Source organism: Quercus lobata, chromosome 8 (genome assembly GCF_001633185.2).
Source record: "Quercus lobata isolate SW786 chromosome 8, ValleyOak3.0 Primary Assembly, whole genome shotgun sequence".
Taxonomy (NCBI): Eukaryota; Viridiplantae; Streptophyta; class Magnoliopsida; order Fagales; family Fagaceae; genus Quercus; species Quercus lobata.
The window spans coordinates 62,672,642-62,696,479 of record NC_044911.1 but is presented as its reverse complement, the minus strand read 5'-3'; the positions used below and the strand labels follow the sequence as shown (position 1 = coordinate 62,696,479).

Genomic DNA, 23,838 nt, shown 5'->3' with positions numbered 1-23,838 from the left:
TTAACTTTTTGCATGGGCAAATTTAGTTTGTCGTGGAATCTTCTCAAACCTTATTTTACAGTTCCAATTGACAACAAGTATACTGATTGATTAAGCAAACTAAGTCAGCAATGATGATTCTCAAAAAAGAAAAATGAAAAAAAAAAGGGCAATGACAGTTTTGTTTTTTTGTTTTAATTATACCATAAAAGAAGCTATAGAATAATTAGGAGTCGTTTGGTAATATTGTACTAGTAATATTAGTTGTATTTTTTGAAAATACATATAGGTGAAAAAGTGTGTAAAAATACGTACAATATTATTTAAACATTGAAAACTGTTGCTCAAAACACCCTACCAAACAGCTCCTAAAGATCTCTCTCTACTTATAATCCATTAAACAGAAATTTAATCTAACAGAAATATTCTTAGTTAATTCTATATGCAAATAAACAATGAAAGTGAATTTAGTTTTGAGATGAATGCATTTTCTGTTTTATTAAGTGATTAATTAAGAAAAAATATGAGTGGATAAAAAGATATTGAATGAGTGACCCCAATCCTGTTTATTTTTAATTTTTTAAATAATTCAATATTTGGAAAGGATAAATTTGAACTTCATACGTCTTCATTAAGAACATTAAAAAGTGCAGGTTGAACTGCAAGGTTATTGACTTTAACTTGATACAATTTTATTATTTTATTTTGCATTTGACTTTTGTTAAAAATTCTAAGACATATATATACATTTAAAAAAATATTTTTGCTTAGAACCTGGTTAAAAAAATTAAAATATTTATTCATGTAAATAATAACATTTAAAAATATTAAAATTGTCATTTCCTATTTAAAATCATTTCCTATTTAATAAATTAATAAGGCATCACATAGATTAAAGTTAATAACATTGTTTCTCCAAACCCTCTATTTAAGTTTTGGATCCGGTTAATGTGTGTCCTTAGAAATATTTTTAGAAATATTTCTCAAAAATTGAAAAAATTATCAATATTTTTTCAATTTCCGAAATTTTTTTTCTAAAAATGGTTAATTATTATATGCTCTTAGGGCACACATTACCTCAAACACAAATGGCAATGATAGAGAGGTATTAATACTCCAAAGAAAATCAATCATTCAAGTTTTCTAATTGACCAATCATGTGATAAGTGATAGCACACTTATGTCACATCAATCATTCAAGTTTTCAATAAGAATATGTCACATCATCGTATTACTAAAATATAAATGCGTATGATTATACATGATAATATCTCAATAAACACAATATTTCATGTTTTAAGTAAAAAATTGATGTAGTATTATTAAGTGTAGTAAGATCTATTGAGTTTTAAATAAAAAATTAATGTGACAATTTTTCATTGTATAATTTAAAAAATGGGTGTCCTTTTTTTTAATGGACATTTAATTTTTGGGATAAGGTTGCCATCTCTTAGGTTCTATCATCATAAATATTTAATTGATGCTTCTTATGTAACGAGCATGTGTATATAGTAATTTGCTAGATTTTTTTTTTTTTTTTTTGGGTTCTATTATCATAAATACTGTAACTCCAAGTCATAACTTGGGGTGGGGGAATCTCGTAATAATTTCCTTTCCTTGTGAATACTTTTTTATTTTTATTTTTATTTGAATCACTTATCCTCGTAGATTTTCTTTTGTTTTTTTATGACAAAAAAGAGAGTAAAATCTCTTGTTAGTTCATCTATCTTTTTGTTTTTGTCTCTTGTAAAAGACACGTTTTTATTGAATTACGTATAAACGTGAGATTAGGATCACAATTGGGTTATTTTGTCTTTGAATAGTCTTAGGTGGAGATCAAATTATGCACTTTCCATTGAAAATATTTCTTGGTCTGGTAAAAAGATCCATGTGGATTGCTTTTCAATTGATTTAATAATTGAAACCAATAACAAAATCATGTTTAATTAACTATCGCAAAAAATGAGGTCTCCCTAGTATAAGACTATTCCATACGTGGTGACAAGTGGGCAAGTTGGAGTTACTTCTAAGTTGATCCGTACTAATTTTTCTCTTGGTAATTGCTCCTTTTGGGCAGCTAATACTGTTGTTAAGATTATAGTACTAACATGCGGCAAATATCTAAATTTTGAGTACAAAATGGATCCTTTATGAGTTGGAAGCAGATCTGGTATGTGTGTAACTCAAGGCAGAGTCTAGTGGGATGTGGGATACTCATGAGATTTGAAGAAAAATCTAATCTTCTGGAGATTCTATTGTAATCTGATCTCTAAACTGTATCACTAAAATCTACAGTACCTCTCAAACAGAGATATGATATCTCTCTGTCTCTCTCTCTCATGAGTCTAATGGCCCTTTCCATAAATGGCCATTATTTGTCGCACCATACACCTTCATGGTCCCACCATTCTATTGCTTGTCAACGCCAAACTCGCCATTATTTTGAATACAAGGAAAATTATGAGTTCCGTCGGCTTACATGGTACGGTTAACGTAAGATTTACTGTATAAGTAAAATATAATTTACCGTATAAGTTAAATAAATGTGTACAATTTTATGCAATTATGTGTAACATTTTACACATTTGTTTAATCTACAATATAAATCTTACATTGATAATTCAGGGTAAACCAATAATAAGCAACATTTAGGCACAATACTTAGGTTCTATTCCTTAAATATCATTTTTAAGATTCTACCTGTGGATTTTTTTTCATAGGATGAAAATATATTTTTTAGTTAAATAGTCGAATGGCTAAATCTTATGAAGGAAACCTAAAAAATAACACCTAAGGTACTGTACTTAAGTTTTGTCCACCAATAATTGTCCCAAGTGCAATTTTTTCTTTTATTTTAAGTAACTATCTTGGTTCCTTTAGAGATATTCTACACAGTGAATAAGATACTCTTTGTTTTCTAAGAAATATATATATATATATTTTAAGAACCATATCTAAGAAATATTTTTATTTATTTAATAGTATATTAAAGGTTCGTTTGAGAACATTTTATTTAGTTAAAACTGAAAACTTTTTACCAAAAGTGTAGGAAAATAAAGTTAAAAGCTAACTTAATAGTACAATGAAACTCATATATAGTACTAAAAAGAAGCTAAAAACTTAAATAAGTTGAACTTTTCATCATATCCCAAACAATCTCCAAATATCACTTTATTTAATATTTAAAATAATGCAATACTAGCAAAAATTGATATTTTATAATTTTTTTTTTTTGAGAATAATATTTTATAATATTTGATGTAATGTAATAAATGTCATGTCATTTGATTGTTTGTAAGGATTTATTTAACTCTTGCATGTGACTTTTGGTGAAAAGCTTTAAATTCTTTTGCAAATTAGTATTGCTTCCAAGTTAGTACTATGATTCATTGATGCTATTCTAACTTTAAAAAAGAAGAAGACGATCGAAGTTAGTACCATGCTAAATATTGATAATTGATAGTCAATTTTCATTTGTGGTTAACATATATATAATTAGGATTCATTGTCTTAGTGCTCAACTCATCCAAGAGTTTCTTGGATGTACATCACTCACCTACTCTTGTATTTCGACTAGGTGCTTAATTTATGTTCCCGTTTCTATTTTGTTTGTCTTTTTTTTTTTTTTTTAATTCAATTTAAAAAAAAAAATATCATTTAGCAATATCCATCATCATGGATATGATTTTCCTCCTCAACAGGATATCGAAGTGGTGGGCTTATTAGTATGGACAATGGGGGTGTGACATAAATTTGGTGATCCTAACTCTTAAGTTCAATTTATCTTACTATTGACTCATGGAATTCTTAAATTTTCTAATCTATATATAAAATAATAGGTGAAGCAGAGAGAGTGTGAAATTGAATTCCAAATTAGAACTCTAATTTTGTGCCATGTGTCTAGAATCTAAAATTGAAGTTGAATTTTGCATCATGTGGCTAAATGTATGTGGGTTTATTCTAATTAAAACCACTTCTATGTATCGGGTCAAGTGAGTTACTGTGCTAATTAAGTTTTTTCTTGATTTTGTAGTCAAATGTGAAAACCAAAGAGATTAATATTGGTGATAAGAACTTGGTTTGGATACATTGCATAATTTCCAAAAAGATAGCAAAGCCTGAGTTTGCATCTTTGTTATAAATTGCTTACAAAGTTTGCATCTTTACATTTGCATTGAGTTTCGGATTAAAGTGCTTTCTTCTTGGTTCTGACACTGAGTTTTGTTTACTATTCACTTACAAAGTTTGCATCTTTATATTTGTTATAAATTGCTAATATGTGATTAGATGCACATTATGCCTAAAATTCACTATTCTTATATTTGGCTTTTTGTTCAGGTTTGGCACCTATAACAATGAAGAAAGCACTGCTGTGGACCGATGGATGATACTTTTTGCAGGCTGCAAAGGAACTTAATGATCAATGGAATCTTATGCGAATTGGAGAGGACCCAGCTGTAGATGTCTGGATGGTATATGTGAGTCACTATGTTTTTAAAATGTTCAGATAAGGTAAAGGTTATGAACAATGTAAATTTTCAGCAGAGAGATTTATTATTCTATATTTATGCAAGTTTGGTCACCTTCTTGGAGTGGATCACTCTACCCTGTCTTTCTACTAGAATTTTTTATTCAGATTATTACAATTTAATTCGAAATTTTATTTGAATTTTCCTATTGTTGTTACTATCATATATTATCATTCAAATTGTTCAATTAGAATCTAAAATTGGAGTCCAATTTTACTATACACATGTACAATCTAATTATTTTTAATTTTGATGTCATGTGTAGAAGCCAATGAGATGAAATTAATAACACATTAAACACTCATGCTTGGGAATCGGTAGTACCAATCTAAATCCATTGGACCTGCTTCGTGATAATACAACTATGAAGGATGTATAAAAACACGCACAAACCCCTCTCTCTATAACAAGAGATTGGAGAGAATTTCTTTTATCAGCCATGGAACTTCAGAGGTTTTTTCTTCACACAAATGCCCATCATGTTACAAAATGAGTACAACTCTGAGGGTTTTTTTTTAATTTATTTTTTTAAATTTTAAATTTTTTAAGCTGCGAAAATTTCAATCACCAATAGAGATTGAAGATTCACGATAAACATTGTCTCCAAGGTTCATCTTTCTGTGTAAAATATATATACTGCTAAGTTTTGTTAATGAAATTTTCTGATTAATAATATGAATTTAGACTTAACTAAGCCTTTTAAACATGAATAAACTCATGATTAATAATATATCAATTCCCATGCGGTAGCACGGGGCTACATACTAGTAGACATAAAGTGTAATAGTTAAGTGACTTGGGCCAAAAATAGAAGCACAATTTCTTACAAAAAAAAACTGATATGAGTTTCTATCACTATCCTATTTTTTCCTTTTTCTTTTTAATTTTATTTTTATTTTTATAAACTTTTTTTATTAAGCTATACCCAACAAATAATGAAGCTTTAAAAAGTTTTTTTTAGACAAGAAGATAACTTAAATTTTAAATTAAGCCCTAATAAATGACACTTAAAACTCATAATAAAAGCCTATAATGACCAAAAGAATTACATTTTTCAATGAAATAAATGAAATCTTAATAAATTAATTACAATTATAGTTTTTATTCTTGGGAACATTTCAAAATGGAATATGGAATAGTAGATAAACAAAATAAGACCAAAGGAATAACATTTTCATCCCTTTTAAATTAAAGAGGGGAGGGGTAAAGAAGGGAAGGGCAAGAAACTTAGAACCTATATATACTATACATGTTTATCTTTATGCTTAAAAGATTATTTATTAAAAATGAATATTGTAAGGGCAAGTTTTGGTCTTGAGCCCAAAAGATGAATGCATTAAGGCCCAAAGAGCCTGATACAATGAAGTTGTAGAGAGTGGACTTAAAAGCTAGGCTTCAATGAATCATGCAACGCACATAATAGATTAAAGATACTAAGAAAGCAAAGAAAGACAAGTTCTAAGTAAGGAAATCCTTTCTCAGCGAAGTCCAAGGAGAATGATTCTTTAATATAGTTCTTTTGGACTTAGATACAATTTTAGTTTTTGTTGCTACAGTGTGTTCTCTCCAGATTTTTCGATCCCCACTACTTGGAAAGTCTCTTACATTATATAGCTCCCTTTAGATGATCTTGGTCCTCCATTTGTTGATTGTCCATACCACTATTTAAGTGTTTGTCCCATCAGATACATTCACAAGCCCCTTGTGAGTTGGGGCAGTTAAGGCAGCACTGTTTAGGATTTTTCTCCACGTAAATGTAGTTAGGAGGTTTGGTGGGATGCATTCAATGTGGTTGTAGCCACCATCTCTTCGGTCATGTTAGGGCTAACCCCCTCCCCGAAACTCTTTCTCTACAGTATGACCTCCTTTGGTAACGTGCCATTGACATGGCCTTACTGTCCGACAACAACAACAACAACAACTTATCCAAATATACACTAAAAACATCAAACAGTTTCAATAAATTTCTTTGGCATTAATACTGTTATAGCATAAAAGCATGAATTCATTGATTTGTGTGTGTTGTATTTTTATATTAAAGGACTATCATCAGAAACAGACATTATAGATTGAAACTATCATTTAAAAAAAAAAAAATCTCTCTATTAAGATTTTCGCAACACATTTCCTTGGCCTTTCCCTCTGACATATTATCGTGACGGTCGACCGAACTGTCCAATAAGCCAATAAAAAAAGAAAAAAAAAAAACCAAATACAAATGACAGAGGCAAAACCACCCACAAAAGAACGTGGTTCAATCATTTGCTCCACCCACAAAGACAGTGGTTGCAACCATGATTGAATATATATATTAGAAGCGGACTTAATTAAACTCTTTATTTAAAAAAAAAAAAAAAACCTCTCCATTAAGATTTTCGCAATGCATTTCCTTGGTCTTTTTTTCCGACATATTATCGTGACGGTCGAATTGATCTCACATCAATCAATAAAGAAGGAAAAGAAAAAAAAAAAAAAACCAAAATACAAATACAGAGGCAAAACCTCCCACAAAGACACCTGTTTGCCAATCATATGCTCTAACCCATCAAAATATTTACAGTCAAAGCACCAGATAACACCCAAACAAAAAACAAAAATTAAAAAAAAAAAATTAAAACAGTCTCACCCACCATGATCTGAGCAAGTTCATGAACCAAAACTCATCTCATTTGCTATAAATACCATTTCCAACTCTATCTCTGTCCTCACTCCTCACTCGCAATCCCACATACAGACACAGAAGCGAGAGAGAGAGCCACGTTAATATTTCCAGAAAAATGCCTTGCCCAACAGCTTTCTCTACTTCTTCTTCATCACTAACAAGTGTGGTGTCGAAATGTGTTATAGTTCCAGACCAAAAGTCCACACTCGGAGACTTGAAACTCACCGTTTCAGACCTCCCTATGCTCTCCGTTCACTACATCCAAAAGGGTGTGCTCTTCAATCTCCCACCTTTTCCCATCGAAACCCTTCTCTCCCTCCTCAAACTCGGCCTCTCTCAAGCTCTCTCTCACTTCCCACCTCTCGCCGGCCGATTGGTCACCGACTCCAACGGCCACGTGTACATCACATGCAACGATGCCGGAGCCGAGTTCTTCCACGTCACCGCCAACGGTAATTTATTCGTTAGCGACGTTTTGGCTCCGGGTCACACTCCGGATTGCGTCAAGGAGTTTTACCCGTTTGACTTTGACCGAACCGTTAGTTACAGCGCTCACTTCAAGCCGATCTTGGCCGTTCAGGTCACCGAGCTCGCTGACGGCGTTTTCGTCGGCTGCGCCGTGTGCCACTCCGTCGTGGACGGCACGTCGTTTTGGAATTTCTTCAACTCCTTCGCCGAACTCTGCCGTGGAGCGAGCAAAATCAACAAACGACCAGACTTCACCAGAGACTGTGCTTTGATTTCCTCCTCCGTGTTAAAATTACCCGAAGGCGGACCGGAAGTAACCTTCGACGTTAACCAACCGTTACTCGAGAGAGTTTTCAGCTTCAGCAGAGAAGCAATTCAGAAACTCAAGGCAACAACGAACAAGAAACGGAGCAGCGAAAACGGAGACATTAACGCCGTCGAGTTAATGGGGAAGCTGAGTAACGACACGTACCTGAAAAGCTGGCTGAGTAGTAATAATAATAACAACAACAACAACAACAGAAACAATCAAAACGACAAAAAAACCGGCGAGATTTCGTCGTTTCAGTCCCTCTGCGCGCTGCTGTGGCGAGCAGTGACACGTGCGAGGAAGCTGCCCAGTCAGAAAACGACGACGTTTAAGATGGCGGTGAATGTTCGGCACAGGTTAGAGCCGAAGCTGGACGCGTATTACTTCGGGAACGCAATTCAAAGCATAGTAACTCATGCGTCAGCGGGTGACGTGTCGTCTAGGGATCCACGTTGGATCGCGGAGCGGCTGAGTGTAAACGTGAAGGCTCACAACGACACGATGGTGCGTCGTTTTGTTGGGGATTGGGAGAGCAACCCCAAGTGTTTCCCATTGGGGAACTTCGACGGTGCAACCATCACGATGGGCAGCTCGCCCAGATTTCCAATGTACGACAATGATTTCGGGTGGGGCCGACCTTTGGCTGTTAGGAGCGGTGGGGCTAACAAATTCGACGGTAAGATCTCTGCCTTTCCTGGAAGAGAAGGCACCGGAACCGTCGATTTAGAAGTGGTTTTGAATCCCCAAACAATGCTTGCACTTGAGTCCGATTCCGAGTTCATGCAATACGTGTCCAGTTAAAAAAGGAAAAAGAGAAGAAGAAGGAAAATCAAAATCACACATGTTTAATAGAGAGATGCTACGTCCACGATATTTTTATAATATTTTCACAACAAAGTATAAGTGGTTAGTTGTTATTGGTTCAAATTTGAACTTAACACTAAAATTACTTTTTTGCTCCAATAATAATAACCTACCACTTAAAATTTGTTACAAAAATATTGTAAAAATATTATGGACATATCATTTCTTTGTTTAATAACAAGAAAATTTGGGGCTGCTAATAAGTTGACAACTATGAGAAAATTTGGGGCTGCTTATAAGTTGACAACTATTGTATTATGTAGGGGAGAAAAGATTGATTTGAATTAATGAATGGAAACATGTCGAATTGTGAGTGGATGAGGCTGGGGTGTTTTGTTTTTCTGTTTTTGTGACATAATTTTTAGTTTTATCTGATTAATTTTTGTTACTTTTTGTTGCCTTGTCTGTTTGTCATTTTGTTAATTTTTTGTTGGTTGTCATGTGAAATTTTGTGCACTATTGCGGCTATACATCGTACAGTCGCTGAATTTTGTTTTGGTAATAAAGATCAGAATCAGATGAAAGCCAAAAGAAGATAGGTTATTTCAAGTTATAGCGCCTTGAACTTTGACTTGGAAGACATTTATTTCTATTCCTTTTCAGTTTTTACCCAGAAAAAGATGGAGCACTTTACATTTTTTTTTTTTTTTTTTTTGGTAAACGGCGATTCATTAAAAACTAGGACAAAACAAAAGGGGCAGGGCATTATATAATGTGATTTTCTATTTTCTTTATTTAAAGAAGACTTATCTCGTTCCTCCAAAAAAAAAAGAAAAAAAGAAAAAAAAGAAGACTTATCTCAACTAGTTGGAAATACATCCCGCAACCTCTCTCTCAGTCACTGGCTTAAGTAACATAAAAAAAACTACAATAAGAGAATGGGATAAGATAAACTTTTATTTAAATGCCAAATTGCCATATTCTATAAAGGGAGGACATGTTATTAAAATTGAAACAACTTGTCATTCAAGTTAATGCCTATTCCGCTACATGACTCTCCAAGCAATCCCAGCCTGTGTGCATTATTGATAGAGTGAGTGAACACAAACTAGGTAGCCCAACTAATACTATTAGCATATTTAGACACATACCCCCAATCCATTAGCACCATATTGAGCCTAAAAGTCCAATGAATCCAATTCATTGAAGCAGACCCATTGGACTGGACCCGAGCACACACATCCTTAAGATAAGGTAGGGTGTTTTGTTTATCCGTTTGTGCCATAATTTAGAGGCCGTTTGGTATGGTAATTTAAACAACACTTTTCAGTTTTTAAACAATATTATACGTATTTCTACACACTTTTTTACCTATACATATTTTCAAAAAATACAAACAACGTTACTAGAACAACATTACCAAATAACCCATAATTTCTAATTAGTTCCGTTACTTTATTGCCTTCTCTCTTTGTCATTTTGCTATTTTTTGTCGGTCAAGTTTGAATTTTGATGCACTAATACTGCTATATATATACATTGTAGACTTACTGAAGATAGGTTATGCCAAAAGAAGATAGTTCATAGCGTTTAGGACGGTCAAGTTTGAATTTTGATGCACTAATACTGCTATATATAAACATTGTAGACTTACTGAAGATAGTTTATGCCAAAAGAAGATAGTTCATAGCGTTTAGGACTAAAACATTGATTTGAAAGACACTTTTCCTATCCATTTTTAACTTTGAAAAGGCAAGAGCACCTTGTGACTTTTGTGGCACTTTGAATTTGTGGAAAATGAAAAGATGTCATTATTATTTGAATAACTTATCCTATAATTGATAAAAAGGATGGCAAGCCACTTGAGGACTTTTTTAGCTGTGAGCCCATTTGTGCGTTTAAGTTTTGTACAATTCAAATACAATAAGAAACTTAGAAACCTTTATATTTTTTTGTCCTCTTGGGTGGGTAACATAAAAAAATAAAATTGACAGAATGGGATAGGATAGGATAAACTTAAAAAAAAAAAAAAAATGCCAAATTGACATTTTATAAAAGCTTGGAGCCTTGGACAAGTTATTTAAAATTGAAACGTTGTGCTATTCAATGAATTGGCCATTGCTGTAGGTTATCATAAAGAGGACACTTTGGGCAATAAATAAAAACAATTGGGCCCAATTATGAGATAAAAAAAAAACTCGAGCCCATTATTTCTACATTGGCCCAACCCAATTGACTAAAGTGGGCCCATTGTACTCAAACTAGAGAGTCATGTCGTTTGGTTTGTTGAGACGGAGTGTCGTTTACGGTTTTCCCACCTTCCAAATCTTAAATCCGAAAGCTCGGAGGAGGAATCGACGGTGATTTCGATTTGGGTTGAGAAACCCACGGCGGAGAAAGACTGTTTGATCTACAAGAAGAAAATTATTGAAAAGATAACTCTGCCCCTCAACATCTCAATAATCTCAGGTAACATCTCGTAACAACAACCTTGTTCGATCTTCGAATTATGTTGTCTTTTTTCATTTACTTCTGTTTGGTTTTTGAAAAATAAATAAGGCTAAAATGCAAAACTGTTACCCTAAATTTCACCAAAATTCATTTCAGTCCTTTAACTTTACATAAAGCTTTGTTCGTGGCCGACCACCAAGCTCAGCCGCTCGCCGCTTCTCACCGGTCACTGTCCGACTATCGTTGCTTGGTGGTAGTCATCTTTCTCTTAGCTCAGTTCGACTAGGCCAATGTCCTTCTCTCTGTGTTTTCTCGTCAAACTCTCATCGGAGTTCCAACCCACCGCTGGGCTGTTGTGTTTGGTTGGTTTCAGAGTCTTTTGGATTTGGCGATCAACCCAGTGAGCTCTCTCTCCGATGTGATCTGGGTCTCTAGATTTTTTTCTCTCCAATCTAATCTGGGTCTCCTTGGATTCTTTCTCTCTCTGATTTGATTTGGGTTTTTAAGTTCAGTTTTTAGTCAAATCTGTTCTTATTTCTGATTTTGTTGGTAAAAACCAGATGAACCCCAAAATTGAAAAACCCAGAAAAAATTGATTCATTGTTGAATAAATAGCGACTTTTTGTAAATTGTATTTGATATTGATAATTGACGTTGGATCCTTTCGTTCGAGTTTGTTGTGCTTTGTTCTGAATTTGTGTATTGAAATTTTGTATTTCGATGCCATTTTTGGTTGTAAACAATGTAAAGAATTTTTTTGTGTTTCTGGGATTTCTTCATTTTGTTTTATAATTAAATTAGTTTTTTTTTTTTGCATTTTTTTAATAATTAAAAATCTGAAAGAAAAAATGCACTTAACGGGAGCATTAACGGAAGTTAGTGGAAGAAGACCTGAATTGAAAACTTTTGAAACTTAAAGGACTGAATTGAGAAAAGATAAAGTTAAATGACTAAAATGAATTTTGGTAAAACTTAGAAGATCAATTTTACATTTTAGCTGATAAATAAATAAAAAGATTTGGTTTTGTTTTTTCTGTTATTTTAGTTAGTTAGGCTAAGCTCATTTTAGTTAGTTAGTAAGTGTTTTCTGTTATCATTTGATTCTAAAAAAAAGGACTAAGCTCATTTGACTTGAGGATTTAATTTTGATCTTAAAATGATATAATTAAAATCATAAAAAAAAGGGGCCCAAATTTAAATTTTCCTGCTCATTTTACTGTGTTTTCTCTGCTGCCAAACAGGAACTGATTGTTGAATTAAGTTCTTGGCTTTGACATGTGATTTTGTGGGTCCTCGTCAACTTGAAGGTTCTTGTGATATAGGTGTTTTTTGGATGTAAGAATGATTTAATCATATGCTTTGGCTTGCAATATGAAAAGGGTTGGAAGGGTAATATAATATAGACGAACAATTTGAAGTGTTGGAAGAGTTGAATATGTTGTTGCGTAAGTTTAATCTGTTTTGTTAGGGAGGTTTTGCATGTTTTTAATGGTTAAAGTTGAGCTCAAACCTGGATTTTGTAAGCTTAGAGACTAAATCATGCTCAAGATATAAGTTGCAAGTTATGGAGCTGTCAAAGAAGAAGACGAGGAGAGGTCCTTTTACAAAGAATTCAATTGCTTTTGTATGCATAGTTGTGTCTGTTTGTTGCATTTTTGTTGCTTTTATTTCAATGTTTCGGCTTCCTGAAGTACCAGTTGGAATGTATCAAACTGCAAAAACGGGAAGAGTTTCCGAGAATGAGAAATTTATTGGGAGGTTTGGGGGGATGATGATTGAGATGTTGCCTGAAGACCTGGCTTTTACCGTCTTTGTCCCTTCGCAGAAAGCTTTTGAGCGTGATTTGAGGCTAAGGGTGAATGATGGTCTGGTGGGGGAGAAGATGAACGATACTTATGCAATAGTTTCTCGAGTTATGGGTTTCTCAGCTGTTCCTCGGACTCTTTCATCAGTTATGGTACCAGTTGGTGGGGAGGTCTCATATGATTCCATTTCCGGGTTTCCATTGTACATTACAAAGGGTATAGATGGGATGCTGGTTGTTAATAGAATTCGGTCAGAAAGGGTAGATATTAGGAAGGGAGAGATTGTTGTGCATGTTATGGATGGAGTCATCATGGATGCTGAGTTTGAGCAATCAGTTCAACCTGATTACAGTGAAGAATGAGTGGAAACAAACCATTCAAACTCTACTGAATTGACTTCATTCTTGGCTTTGTACTACAGGTTCAATACATGTTTTAACGTGTAGTATATAATGAATGATGTATTTTTGCACACTAGGAAATTTGTACCTCGGTTATTAACCAGAGAAATATGTTGCCTATATTCAGTCCCCCTTTATACTGCTGATTGATCATAATTTCATTCAAAGTAGGAGCTTTTGCTATTTTGTTTGTGTCAATGAAGCACCTTAGTGATGTAATTCATTATAATCAGTGTAAGTACTGGCATGATGTAACCTTTCAAAAAGAGGCTTTTCTGCCTTTTTTTTGTCGAATGGATGTTGTATTTTTGGACATGGGGTTCATCATCATAGGGTCAGAGGTAATGTTCTAAGTTCTAACCCAACAGAGGCTGTGATCTGTGCAAGCTTTTGAATATGGCGACACCACCAGTCAAATTATGTTTCCGTAACATGATTCCATTCTGATACTTGAAAGAAAATGTAATCTGACCACAAAACTGCAATCACCAGGTCAACTAGAGAACATCAAGTATCCAATTGGCACAAAAATCCCAGCTACAAAATTTCTGAGCAAGCAAGGGAGTTTCTTGAAGATATCAAGGAAAGCAGAAGCTTGCTGTCAAGCCAAAGCATTATATTCAAGGCTTCATTACTAAAGATTTACCCAAGTTGGAAACTCATTACCTTGTTTTTGCAGTATTTTAATTGTATCATGAATTGTTGATTTACATATGATGTTCAGGTTCATTTGTTTCAGTCAAGATTTCTATGTATTAATTGCATACATTCAAGATATCTTTCTTGATGGTAAAAAAATAAAAAATCACACTTATGTAATAGTTCATAAGGCTAAATAGGACAAATGAAATTATAGGGAACAACTGGAAACCAAAAGAGAAGTATTTGAAAAAAGGAGAAGCAATCAAATACTGAAATGTTAAACAACGAATATCCGTGTTATCAACCTTGGAATTTAGACAACAAATGGGGCCAAGGCTCATTAGGAGCATAGTAAATCCTAAGGGGCTACCAAATGAGATCAATGTTATGTGTATCCCCCCATCTGGACTGCAGAATTCTCCAAGACTGTATGAGAAGACATTTGCTGGTTAACAGTCAGAAGGCCCTCACAAATCGGAGTCTGGTCAAATCTTCATATTTAGCTTCCAGCAGTAGCTGGTACAGCAACCGGCTTAGAGTCTTCTGCCTTTTCATGTTCTTTATTGAGTATCTGCAATCAAATACCAAATTTCAAGTCATCAGGACATAAAAAAGAGATATGAGGTCAGAATATGTAAATCCTTTGTTTGTTTTTATTTTTATTTTTTATATATTAACAAAATTGTGTTCACAGGTGGATTTGGAGCCAAGAGTATTAACAAGATCAAATTTTTGATCATAATATTAAAATAACGTATTAGAATCAAGATTCAGGAAGTGTATCTCACCTTGTTGTTGATCAGGTTGTGGAGAGCGACTACACTTCGGATAAGGGAAGAAAGATAAATAACCAACATCATATCATTTGTTTTCACTGCACATTAAACAAATTAAGGGTATGGATCCACAATTTCTAAACAAAGCAGCACAAATGAGAATCCCAGAAAATCCAGCAATGTAAGTGTGGCACAGTAAATTCACCTGAAAAGGCCTTGATTAACTCAGTCACATTGAGATTTGGTAGTAGATTGAACACATCCTGAAGGATTTCAAAAAGGTACAAACATAAGATAATGAATGACTACAACAGAAAAATATAAAATACCCATATGATATTTCACACATTCAACTGTAATAATTTGGGGAGAATCGTGGACAAGGACAGAGAGAGGCAGATTATCAAACAATGGAATATATAAGAAAGAGTGGGACATGATTTTCTCAGGAAGTTCTCAAGGGTTGGTTCCATGCAATCCCATGATACTCAAGATGAACATATGTTGCCTGTATATAATAAGGCAGACCAGAAATATACACAGATGTGATATAGTAATTTGATAGAATCCCAACATAAGGCTTAAATTCAAAGTTGAGTGCATCCATAAATAAAATTCATGCTGATTCTCCCAATCATCCATGCATCAGGTAACTGAAGAATTGTGGAACATGGAGAGAACATATGTCGTAAGAAACCTAGTAAGAATCCCTACAATAGAGTCGTATCACTTTTGGAAACACAAATCACTAAAAAGCAACAACAACAACAAAGACTTAGTCCCAATAACTTGTTCGAGAAGACCAATTAAAACTCCAAAACAATTACACACTAAGCTAATGTTTGGTTGGGAGGAAAGCGGAGGGAAGGGAAGTAGATGGAATGAAAGTGAAGAGAAGAGAAGAGACATACTTTTCTTTGATTGGTTAGACGGAAAAAAGAGAGAGAAGGGTTTCTGATGGGAGGCCCTTTCCATTGGCCAAATTGGACCAGAAGGGAGGGAAAAGATGGGACTGGAGCTGAAAATACTTAAACACCCTAATAATTTTTTTGATAATTAATTAATTTAAGTAAGAGTGTTAAGGTGCACAAGTCTACTTAAACAACTTTATAATTCTTTATTTAATACCACACTTTTTTCCTTTAAAGGCATAAAAGCAAAATCAAGTAAAATTGTGCTTCCCACTTTCTTTTCTCTCCCCGATCCAAATGTAAAAAGACACACTTCTCTTCTTTGTTCCTTTCCCCTCTCAACTAACCAAAGTACCAGACACAAAAAAGGACTATATCTTTCCTTTCCCTTCACTTCAATTTTCTGTATGCAGCCAAACATGGCATAACATGGGTGTGAATTTTTCAAGCCGGAAACAACAGAATATAATAAGCAACAAACCACAATCAACAGATGCAGGCACATGAACACCCACAACAAATAAGTTGAAGAAAAAGAACTAATTCACTCAAAGAGATGCCTCACATTTCAGAATCAGCATTCTAACCTCCAATGAACAGTAGAACTAGTATTGATTTTACTAAAATTAGGAACTATAAATACATCATGTTTCTTTTTTCATTGGTAAGTTACTCTTGCACCTGATAGGTAAAACCCACGGACTTCATCCTCCACTCTGGACTTTACAAAGGGAGGAGGTGTCCTTTAATTGATCTATGTTTATGGTGATAAATTTTGTTATATATTCAAATACTGTGTAGACACATAAATGTTGATCAAGAAAGTCCTTGATCTAGAATACATGAGACAAACTAGAAATGTACCTGTAAATGGTAAAGAATCTCGTGGTTTAATGGGATCTTTCCATCTATAACAAGGTCAAGATAACTTCGTATCTCTTTAAGTCGGGCATCCAACCCCTTCAGTGCTGCCAGTTTCCCAGTCACCTGCAGAAGACAAAAGAAGGCTAAGATCTTGTTTCCCACTTTTCTCTTTTTCATAAAGTACCACTGTGTAATTCTTATTGATCAGCAAGATAAAACAAGATGTGTAAAAAAATAAAATGAACACAAAGATGTGAGCACAGAGAGAGAGAGAGCAAAAAAAAAAAAACCTCTGTTGCAAGAGTGCTAATGGTAGTATCTTTCACGTCCCTGAGCAAGTGTTCCACCCCTGTCAGAGGGAAAGGTGGAAGGTAAATCAAAATGATTAATAGGATCTAGTTGATATACACACGCTTATACGCACACATATGAGCACACATGAATTTAAAAAAAATGCTTATTCAAACCTTACAAGCGTTTTGCATTTTATACTAAAAGAATATGAACACATTAAATTTAATTGAAGCTCAGCTTTGTGTACAATGAGAATACCAATTTCCTCACATGAATTTTAAATGAATAAAAAATGCTTATTCATAACCTTAACAGGTATTTTGCATTTTATGCTAAAAGAACATGAACACATTGAATTTAATTGAAGCTCAGCTTTGTGTACAATGAGAATACCAATTTCCTCAACTTCATGGGCAGCAATTACTGAAGGCACATGCACAAACACCTTTTGGCTTTTCTGTGTGGCATTCTGTAACCATATAAAACTATTAGTTTTTGTTCCTCCCACATATGAATCAAGCTTTTGCCACTAAAGGCAACAAGAATACTAGAAATATACTAATCAATAGCTAAATATGAGAGAACCAACAACATATCCGTGCTAATATATAAAGAAGTTTGGTCTACCTCTTTAACTTCTTCAACAGCATAGTAAGCTTTTGATGGTATACCCAGTTCCTTAGGTTGGACATCAATTATAACCAGGACGGGATTCGGAACATAGCTGCAAAATAAGAAAACTTGATTAATACTAGAGAAAAGACACAAAAACTAAGATTTTGGGGTCAGCTAATGGATCCTCAACAAACTAATTAGGATCGGTCATTCTATTCTATCTAAATTCATACCCTCATTTACTTCCTTAATTGCCATATCCTTTTCAACTATTCTAATTGTGAACAATGCTTAACTTTTGCACAACAGTAACAACCTCAATTTCAACAACCTTCTAGGAAAAAGTCATAGGATTAGGCACGAGTCGAAACTAAGCAAAACTAGGATAGTCGTAACTAAACAAGCAAAATGTCAAAAATAACAATAGTTAGAAACAGTTACTATTGAAAATCAAAATTAGTAATAACATCTTACTCATTAAACAATCCATGAATAAGCAAGTCGTTTTCACGCAGCTTTGGACCCGTGCTGTACCACCCCACAACATGCTCCTTGGCTTGTAAAAAAAAAACAAAAAAAGTAAATTTTTTTTTTTGAACCACATTAGTTTGTCAAAACTACAAAACTAATTACTCAATCATCTGAATTTAGAGAGCATAAAAATACATAGTATTAGGTTAAAAACACAAAAATTGAAGTAATTACCGTTAATTCTCTTGAACATGGAGAACATGGATTCATGGTAGTTATGGTCAAGGAACCATATGCTAGGGTCCCTATCATCTTCCTCAAACGGCACTGTAATTATATTAAAACACTCAATTTTTACAGCCTAATTCACAATCAATACTGTAAATTGTTAAAAGGTTTGAGATCGAAATTGTAGAATTTGACCTGCGTAGCTGTTGGTGACATCGACGGTGCCTTTGAAAGTGGAGCCGAGCAAAACCCCAACGACGCGTTTGCGAGTGTCTTTGGCGACTCGGTTGTAGTTGTCGACGATGCTGAGCAGAACCAGTGGATGTACTATCACTTTCTCTATCGATTTCCCAGATATTTGCTGCGTCTTTATCACGTCCATTGCTTCAATTTGATTTCGATTTCAGCTTCGATTTCGATTCTCTCTCTCTCTCTCTCTCTCTCTTCTGTTTTTACGATTGGTATTTGCTTGCTTGTTCGCCAGGAAAACCCTGACCTGAATGTAAATATTATTATAGCTTTTGCTTTGCTTTCTCCTCAGTTGCTTTTTTGCTTTTTTGTTTTTTAAAGTTCAGAACAAGGATTGGGTTGAAAGGTTGGGGCTAGGATATGGGCTGGACTGTCCATATAATTCTTATTGTGTAACATTCGGTGCACCAAAAGCAGCCCATAAGAGGAAATTTTAGTGCTCGATGAAATTTTACAAGCCCAACTAGGACTCCTAAGATTTGGGCCTAGTTTGCGGCCTTCCTCTAATCTTTTCCACACTTCTCTACTATCACAACTAATAGGTTAATATTAGTCTGTTATTCTCCAAAAAAAAAATGAAAAAAAAAAAGAAAAAAGAAAAAGAAAAAGAGGTTAATGTCTGTCAGGTCAAAATAAAATGAAATAAAATTTAAAAATATATATATATGTAAGGGCACGATTCGTAACGAGCCATAACAGTGTTGGGTTCGCACGTAGAAAGGCCCAAACAATATCATTTGTAGAGCGTGGGTTGAAAGGCTAGGCCTTGGTCACCAGACGGTGGGTCTTTCGTGGTGGTCATGCGTGGTTAGGCTTTCTTCACCCCTGGAATCTTTCTCCTGGAGGTGGGCTGGGAGGCTCTGGTTTTTGGCCATTTTTCCCAGTCCCTTCCTTAGGTCACTTATTTCCCCTTTTATACTGGTCTGTGTTCGCTGTCCTTTGTCCACGTGTAGGGTCAAACTTTCCAAGACTGATACTTGTCCCATCAGCTCATACCCAAAGTCGTTGGGGGTGGTTGTAAAAGTCAAAGAATGCGGCTCTGTCAGGTGCAGAGCATTGAATGGCCGTAAGGGCAGCTTTCCCCGGATATTTTTAGATTTTTCTTCCTAGTTTTAATCCTATACCGTTTTCACCCCTCTTTCTGATGGGACTTTGGGTTTGCCGAGGACTGAACTGTCCTCGGCTAAATCCCAAGGCTATCCTACCGAGCTTGGGCCATAGCCTTCCTCGGCTTGGGCCTCTGGCCTCCTCACGGGTAAATGGGCCCGGCCCATAAATTATTTGGGCCCCACAATATATATATTGGGTCCCACTATGGTTACCACAAATCAAAATAAGAGTATTATAAAAATGTTGTAAAATTTTGTTGGGTCTTTAGACTTCCTCCATATCCATTATTTCTTCCACCCTCACTCCTTTTTATTTTTATGTTTTATTTTTCATTTTCTTTACAATGAAATATATTATATTTCATAATCATTTTAAAGTTATTTTGTTGATGAAAATATATTGATATTTTTTGTTGAAATCTTTTAATTGACATGAAGCATTGAAAATAAATTACAATTTATATTTACAATATATTTTGTGTGAAAAATAATTTTTTTATTTTAATTTATTTTTCTAACGTAATATACATTTCTCAAAATAATTTTATGAGAATTGCTAGGTCCACAACGATTTTATAATAAATCTTAGGTAGTAAGTTGTTATTGGTTATTACTAATGATCAAAAAACTAATTTCAGTGGTGGTCCCAAATTAAAACCAATAACAACTTGCTACTTAAAATTTGTTGTGAAAATATTGTAAATGTAGTATTTCTCTCATTTTATTATTAACATTCTTTTTTAATCTTATCATAGTTAGAATGGTGGCATGCTGGGTTTGGGGGGGAGAGAAAGAGAGACAACAGTCTTTTTCTAACATAAACCCTGTAAATATTTTACCTATCAATCCCTATTAAATTTTAAGAATTCCATCCCCAAAACCATGTATATTTCAAACTTGACATCCCAAAACCTTGCATTTATCTGAGTCACTAGTCAAATCAAACAAGTCAAATTATGTTGGCTATTGGTTTAACCTAAAATTGAACATTTGAATAGTCTTACCATGGTTTTTGAGTGGAATTTGTAAGGTGTAGTTTTTATGTTAAAATCCTATTATCTCTCACTTGTGTGTCTGTTTATTTCTCAAAAGTAATTTTTATACTGAATTAAAAAGAGAGGTACACTTTAAAAAACAAATAGTTAGAGGTATTACATAATTGAGATTGGATACTTGATATATGTATAAAAATCAAACTCTTCCCGAATCATAGTGGATTTAAAAATGTGAACCCAAATTCATCATAACCTCATTGTACTCTTCTTATTTGAACTACAATCTTGACCCTGTCAATAATAATAATGAATTAAAAATAAGAATATTGGTTTTTTTTTGGGGGGATTGATTTGATAAATTTGAAAGGAGACATTACCAATGAGTTAGAACTCAGAAAAATATAGATCTTCTATAGTTAACCTTAACCCAAGAAAAGGAGTAGATAAAGAAGAAAAAGACAACTAATTTAGCCCATTCAAAGTTTCAAAAGACTTTGGTCTCCTCCTTGACTAAGAACTGTACTGGTACATAAAATTCAAAGTTGGAATCAGACTCCAAGGTATGACTCATTTGTGTAGCAGTATATATATTTATGCACTCCAAGAAGACATCTCTCGTGAGATGAAGCGAATTCCGATTTCCAAGCTTTCACGGAAACAAAAATCCAACAGAGTAAACACAGAGAGATAAAACATTAAAACAATATTGTTTTGTGAGCATGTAGAGAAGAATGTCGAAGCATTTTCAATAAGTCAAAGAGAAAAATCTATCACTACGTAAATTTTTTCAGCTACAAATATTAAAAAAAAAAAAAAAACATATTGCCCTTTCCTTCCCTTCCAAAAGACAAACAGCTGGTGAATGAGAACATTTTTTCTTTCTTCCCCTAAGATTCAAAGCTTAATTATTGTTTACAGAAAGCTTAAGCGCAGATCCAACGGTGGATGATCCATTTCAGTCCCAAAATTGTATGAATAAGCTGTAGTATCCATGAAGTACTCATTAGCATGTAGTCTCAGCTTCTCAGGCTCATCAAAGGAATTTAATGGGAAAAGTTGAAGGGTCTCAATCACTCTTTCAGGCTCCGAAACCTCATGTATTTCTGCGAAATCTGTTAAAAACAAAATAAATCAAATCAGTGACAGCCTAATGCAACAGTTAAGGATAAGTGTTAAACTTGGTATTTGAAAACAGTGAGAGAAAATGAAAGAAATTTTTTGTATATTCTTAGATCGATCTTCATATTATACGTACGTTTTGCAGATGAAACTTTTTCCTGCTGATCTTGCCTGATGAAATCTTTATCATCAATGGAAACTCTACGCCGCTTCTGTCTTTCCCTAGCTTTATGGTTCTGAAACCAGTAAAAGACGTTCTTACTCTCAATCTTTCCGTAAAAGCTGAGCTGAGTGGAGATCTTCTGAATCTGATCAGTGCTCGGTGTTCGAAGTCCGGACCTGAACAAGTCAGTCAGAACTTTAACCTGTTCAGTAGTTGGATTCCAACGCCCACACTTGGTTCCAGTGCTTCCATTACCACCACCACGAGCTTTAATGCAAAAACCTGACATTCCATCTTCCATGATTCAGCTTCAAGTGCCTTTGAGCGCTTCTGTGCCTCTGAACTTTCACTTTGAGCTTCTGAACTCAAAAGATGCATGCCACTTCGTGTGCATATATAATACAATAAACAATAAACTAATGCACATAACACAACATTTCTAAAACATTATTTTTATTATGCATCAATCACAATAAATCATACTCACCATTGTAAAAAAAAGAAAGCATATATTGTTGCTACAAGACATATCAATATGCATGAAAAATATTGTAAACCTAGCATTGTTCTACATAAATGAATAGTTTATTTATTTATTTTTTTTATTTTTTTGTGGTTTTTGCTTTTCTAACTTTTGTTTTATTCAATAAGAGAGATCAAGGAATAGCAGAATAAATTAGACCATTTTGTTTAATTCAGTTTGCTTTGATTTTAGGAAGTCCGAGAATTGAATTATGCGCAATTGATCTCTTTGTTTTTGCCCGGTTTTTAGTGCGGAGAGATAGAAATAGAGAGACAAGCGTAAATGCTGCCACTGTTGAACGTTTCGGTCGGCGAGCAGACAAGATGTAAGTTTCACTTGCTATGATTAAATTATATCTTGGTCTCTATATAAAATCTTTGTGAATTCCTTGAGTTCATGAACACTGATAAATTAAGATAGGACTCTTTGTGTTTTTCAGTAAAGTAGGTATTTGCTTCTATTATATACATGCCTCATGAGACTAATCTAGTAAGTCCAAACTCCACCAGGACATGAGAGTAATCCGAATTTTGTTTTTTAAACAAAAGAGTGTCTGCTAAAGAACATGTAGAACAGTTCAAATTTCATATTATTATTATATCTTTAAGTGGGTGTTAGGCCAAAAAGAGATTGATGCAAGTGAAAGTCAAAGTTACACATTGTCTGATTTGGGTTGGACGGTTGTGATCACAACAGACTGACAAAGATACTCGGTTAGGTTGACCATATGTACACCCTTAGTCAGAAAAATTGTTAAGAGTTTAAAGAGTTAAAGCTTCTTTTAAGAGTGTGGGAACATAAACTAAGAGACAACAAAGCCACCAAATAGAGATTTTGGGAGAGACAACTCATGACCAGCCAAAAGGGGAGCAACTTGGCTTTTCTTATGTCATGTGGCTCCTGTCTCAGGCAACTCAATGCCTTTTTTTAAGTCATCTGTTTGCTTTTTCTTTTTGTTCGAAACTTAGGCAACTTTTTTTTTTTTTTTTGGGAATTTAAAAAAAAAAGGATTAGTTTTTATTTGATTATGAATGACTAGGTGAGTGATCTAATCGTAAGTGGGAAATATATTATAGTTAGGCCTTGTCTGTGACTAGGAATTAGATTTTGATTACTTTAAGTAATTGAGTTTGGGAAGATTAGACTCGAGGAGATCGCAAAATCATCATACAAATCCTTATGAAATGTGAGAATTGAAAGACCAAATATTGTGAATTATTTTATGTTTCTGAAGCCATGTTAGTTTCGATATTACCAAAATTTGGTCACGTTTTGGACCTCTCTTAAGTAATTGAGTTTGGCAGATTAGACTCGAGGAGATTGTAAAATCAACATACAAATCCTTATGGGATGTGAGAATTGAAAGACTGAATGTTCTGAATTATTTTATATTTCTGAAGCCATGTTAGTTTCGATATTACCAAAATTTGGTCACGTTTTGAACCTCTTTTTTTTTTTTTTTTTTTTTTT

General features: G+C 34.0%; 4 protein-coding genes across 6 annotated transcripts; 2 read left to right on the top strand and 2 right to left on the bottom strand.

Annotated features, from left to right (window-relative positions):
* Positions 1-7,237: 7,237 nt before the first annotated feature.
* LOC115957877 (uncharacterized acetyltransferase At3g50280) lies at positions 7,238-8,812 on the top strand. The gene has a single exon (XM_031076218.1). It carries the CDS (start codon positions 7,286-7,288, stop codon positions 8,747-8,749), a length of 1,464 nt encoding a protein of 487 aa, XP_030932078.1. The 5' UTR covers positions 7,238-7,285; the 3' UTR covers positions 8,750-8,812.
* Positions 8,813-11,059: 2,247 nt separating this feature from the next.
* On the top strand, positions 11,060-13,529 carry LOC115955804. 3 transcript variants are annotated; one of them, XM_031074152.1, is made up of 2 exons: positions 11,060-11,221; positions 12,445-13,529. In XM_031074152.1, the coding sequence occupies exon 2, from the start codon at positions 12,768-12,770 to the stop codon at positions 13,368-13,370; it is 603 nt and encodes a 200-aa protein (XP_030930012.1). In that variant the 5' UTR covers positions 11,060-11,221; positions 12,445-12,767; the 3' UTR covers positions 13,371-13,529. The 3 variants fall into 3 exon arrangements, with proteins under 3 accessions (XP_030930012.1, XP_030930011.1, XP_030930013.1); XM_031074151.1 differs by having other exon boundaries at positions 11,360-13,529; XM_031074153.1 differs by having other exon boundaries at positions 11,060-11,603.
* Positions 13,530-14,228: 699 nt separating this feature from the next.
* LOC115955803 (26S proteasome non-ATPase regulatory subunit 7 homolog A) lies at positions 14,229-18,760 on the bottom strand. Its single transcript, XM_031074149.1, has 10 exons — positions 18,406-18,760; positions 18,217-18,309; positions 17,986-18,067; positions 17,524-17,620; positions 17,290-17,365; positions 16,893-16,951; positions 16,603-16,725; positions 15,033-15,090; positions 14,840-14,925; positions 14,229-14,622 (listed from the first exon to the last, which is right to left on the bottom strand). Exons 1-10 carry the CDS (start codon positions 18,590-18,592, stop codon positions 14,551-14,553), a joined length of 933 nt encoding a protein of 310 aa, XP_030930009.1. The 5' UTR covers positions 18,593-18,760; the 3' UTR covers positions 14,229-14,550.
* Positions 18,761-21,475: 2,715 nt separating this feature from the next.
* LOC115955281 (WUSCHEL-related homeobox 5-like) lies at positions 21,476-22,146 on the bottom strand. The gene is made up of 2 exons (XM_031073362.1): positions 21,819-22,146; positions 21,476-21,675 (listed from the first exon to the last, which is right to left on the bottom strand). The coding sequence occupies exons 1-2, from the start codon at positions 22,144-22,146 to the stop codon at positions 21,476-21,478; spliced, it is 528 nt and encodes a 175-aa protein (XP_030929222.1).
* Between the last annotated feature and the right edge of the window lie 1,692 nt (positions 22,147-23,838).

Excerpts from the sequence above, each read along its gene's own strand:
- LOC115957877 (XM_031076218.1), top strand. The coding sequence starts at position 7,286 with ATGCCTTGCCCAACAGCTTTCTCTACTTCTTCTTCATCACTAACAAGT.
- LOC115955804 (XM_031074152.1), top strand. The coding sequence starts at position 12,768 with ATGGAGCTGTCAAAGAAGAAGACGAGGAGAGGTCCTTTTACAAAGAAT.
- LOC115955803 (XM_031074149.1), bottom strand. The coding sequence starts at position 18,592 with ATGGACGTGATAAAGACGCAGCAAATATCTGGGAAATCGATAGAGAAA. Across the intron at positions 18,310-18,405 it reads TGTCACCAACAGCTACGCAG|TGCCGTTTGAGGAAGATGAT; the intron begins GTCAAATTCTAC and ends ATATAATTACAG. Across the intron at positions 16,726-16,892 it reads TTAGCACTCTTGCAACAGAG|GTGACTGGGAAACTGGCAGC; the intron begins GTTTTTTTTTTT and ends TGTCTTCTGCAG.
- LOC115955281 (XM_031073362.1), bottom strand. The coding sequence starts at position 22,146 with ATGGAAGATGGAATGTCAGGTTTTTGCATTAAAGCTCGTGGTGGTGGT. Across the intron at positions 21,676-21,818 it reads AAAAGTTTCATCTGCAAAAC|ATTTCGCAGAAATACATGAG; the intron begins GTACGTATAATA and ends TGTTTTTAACAG.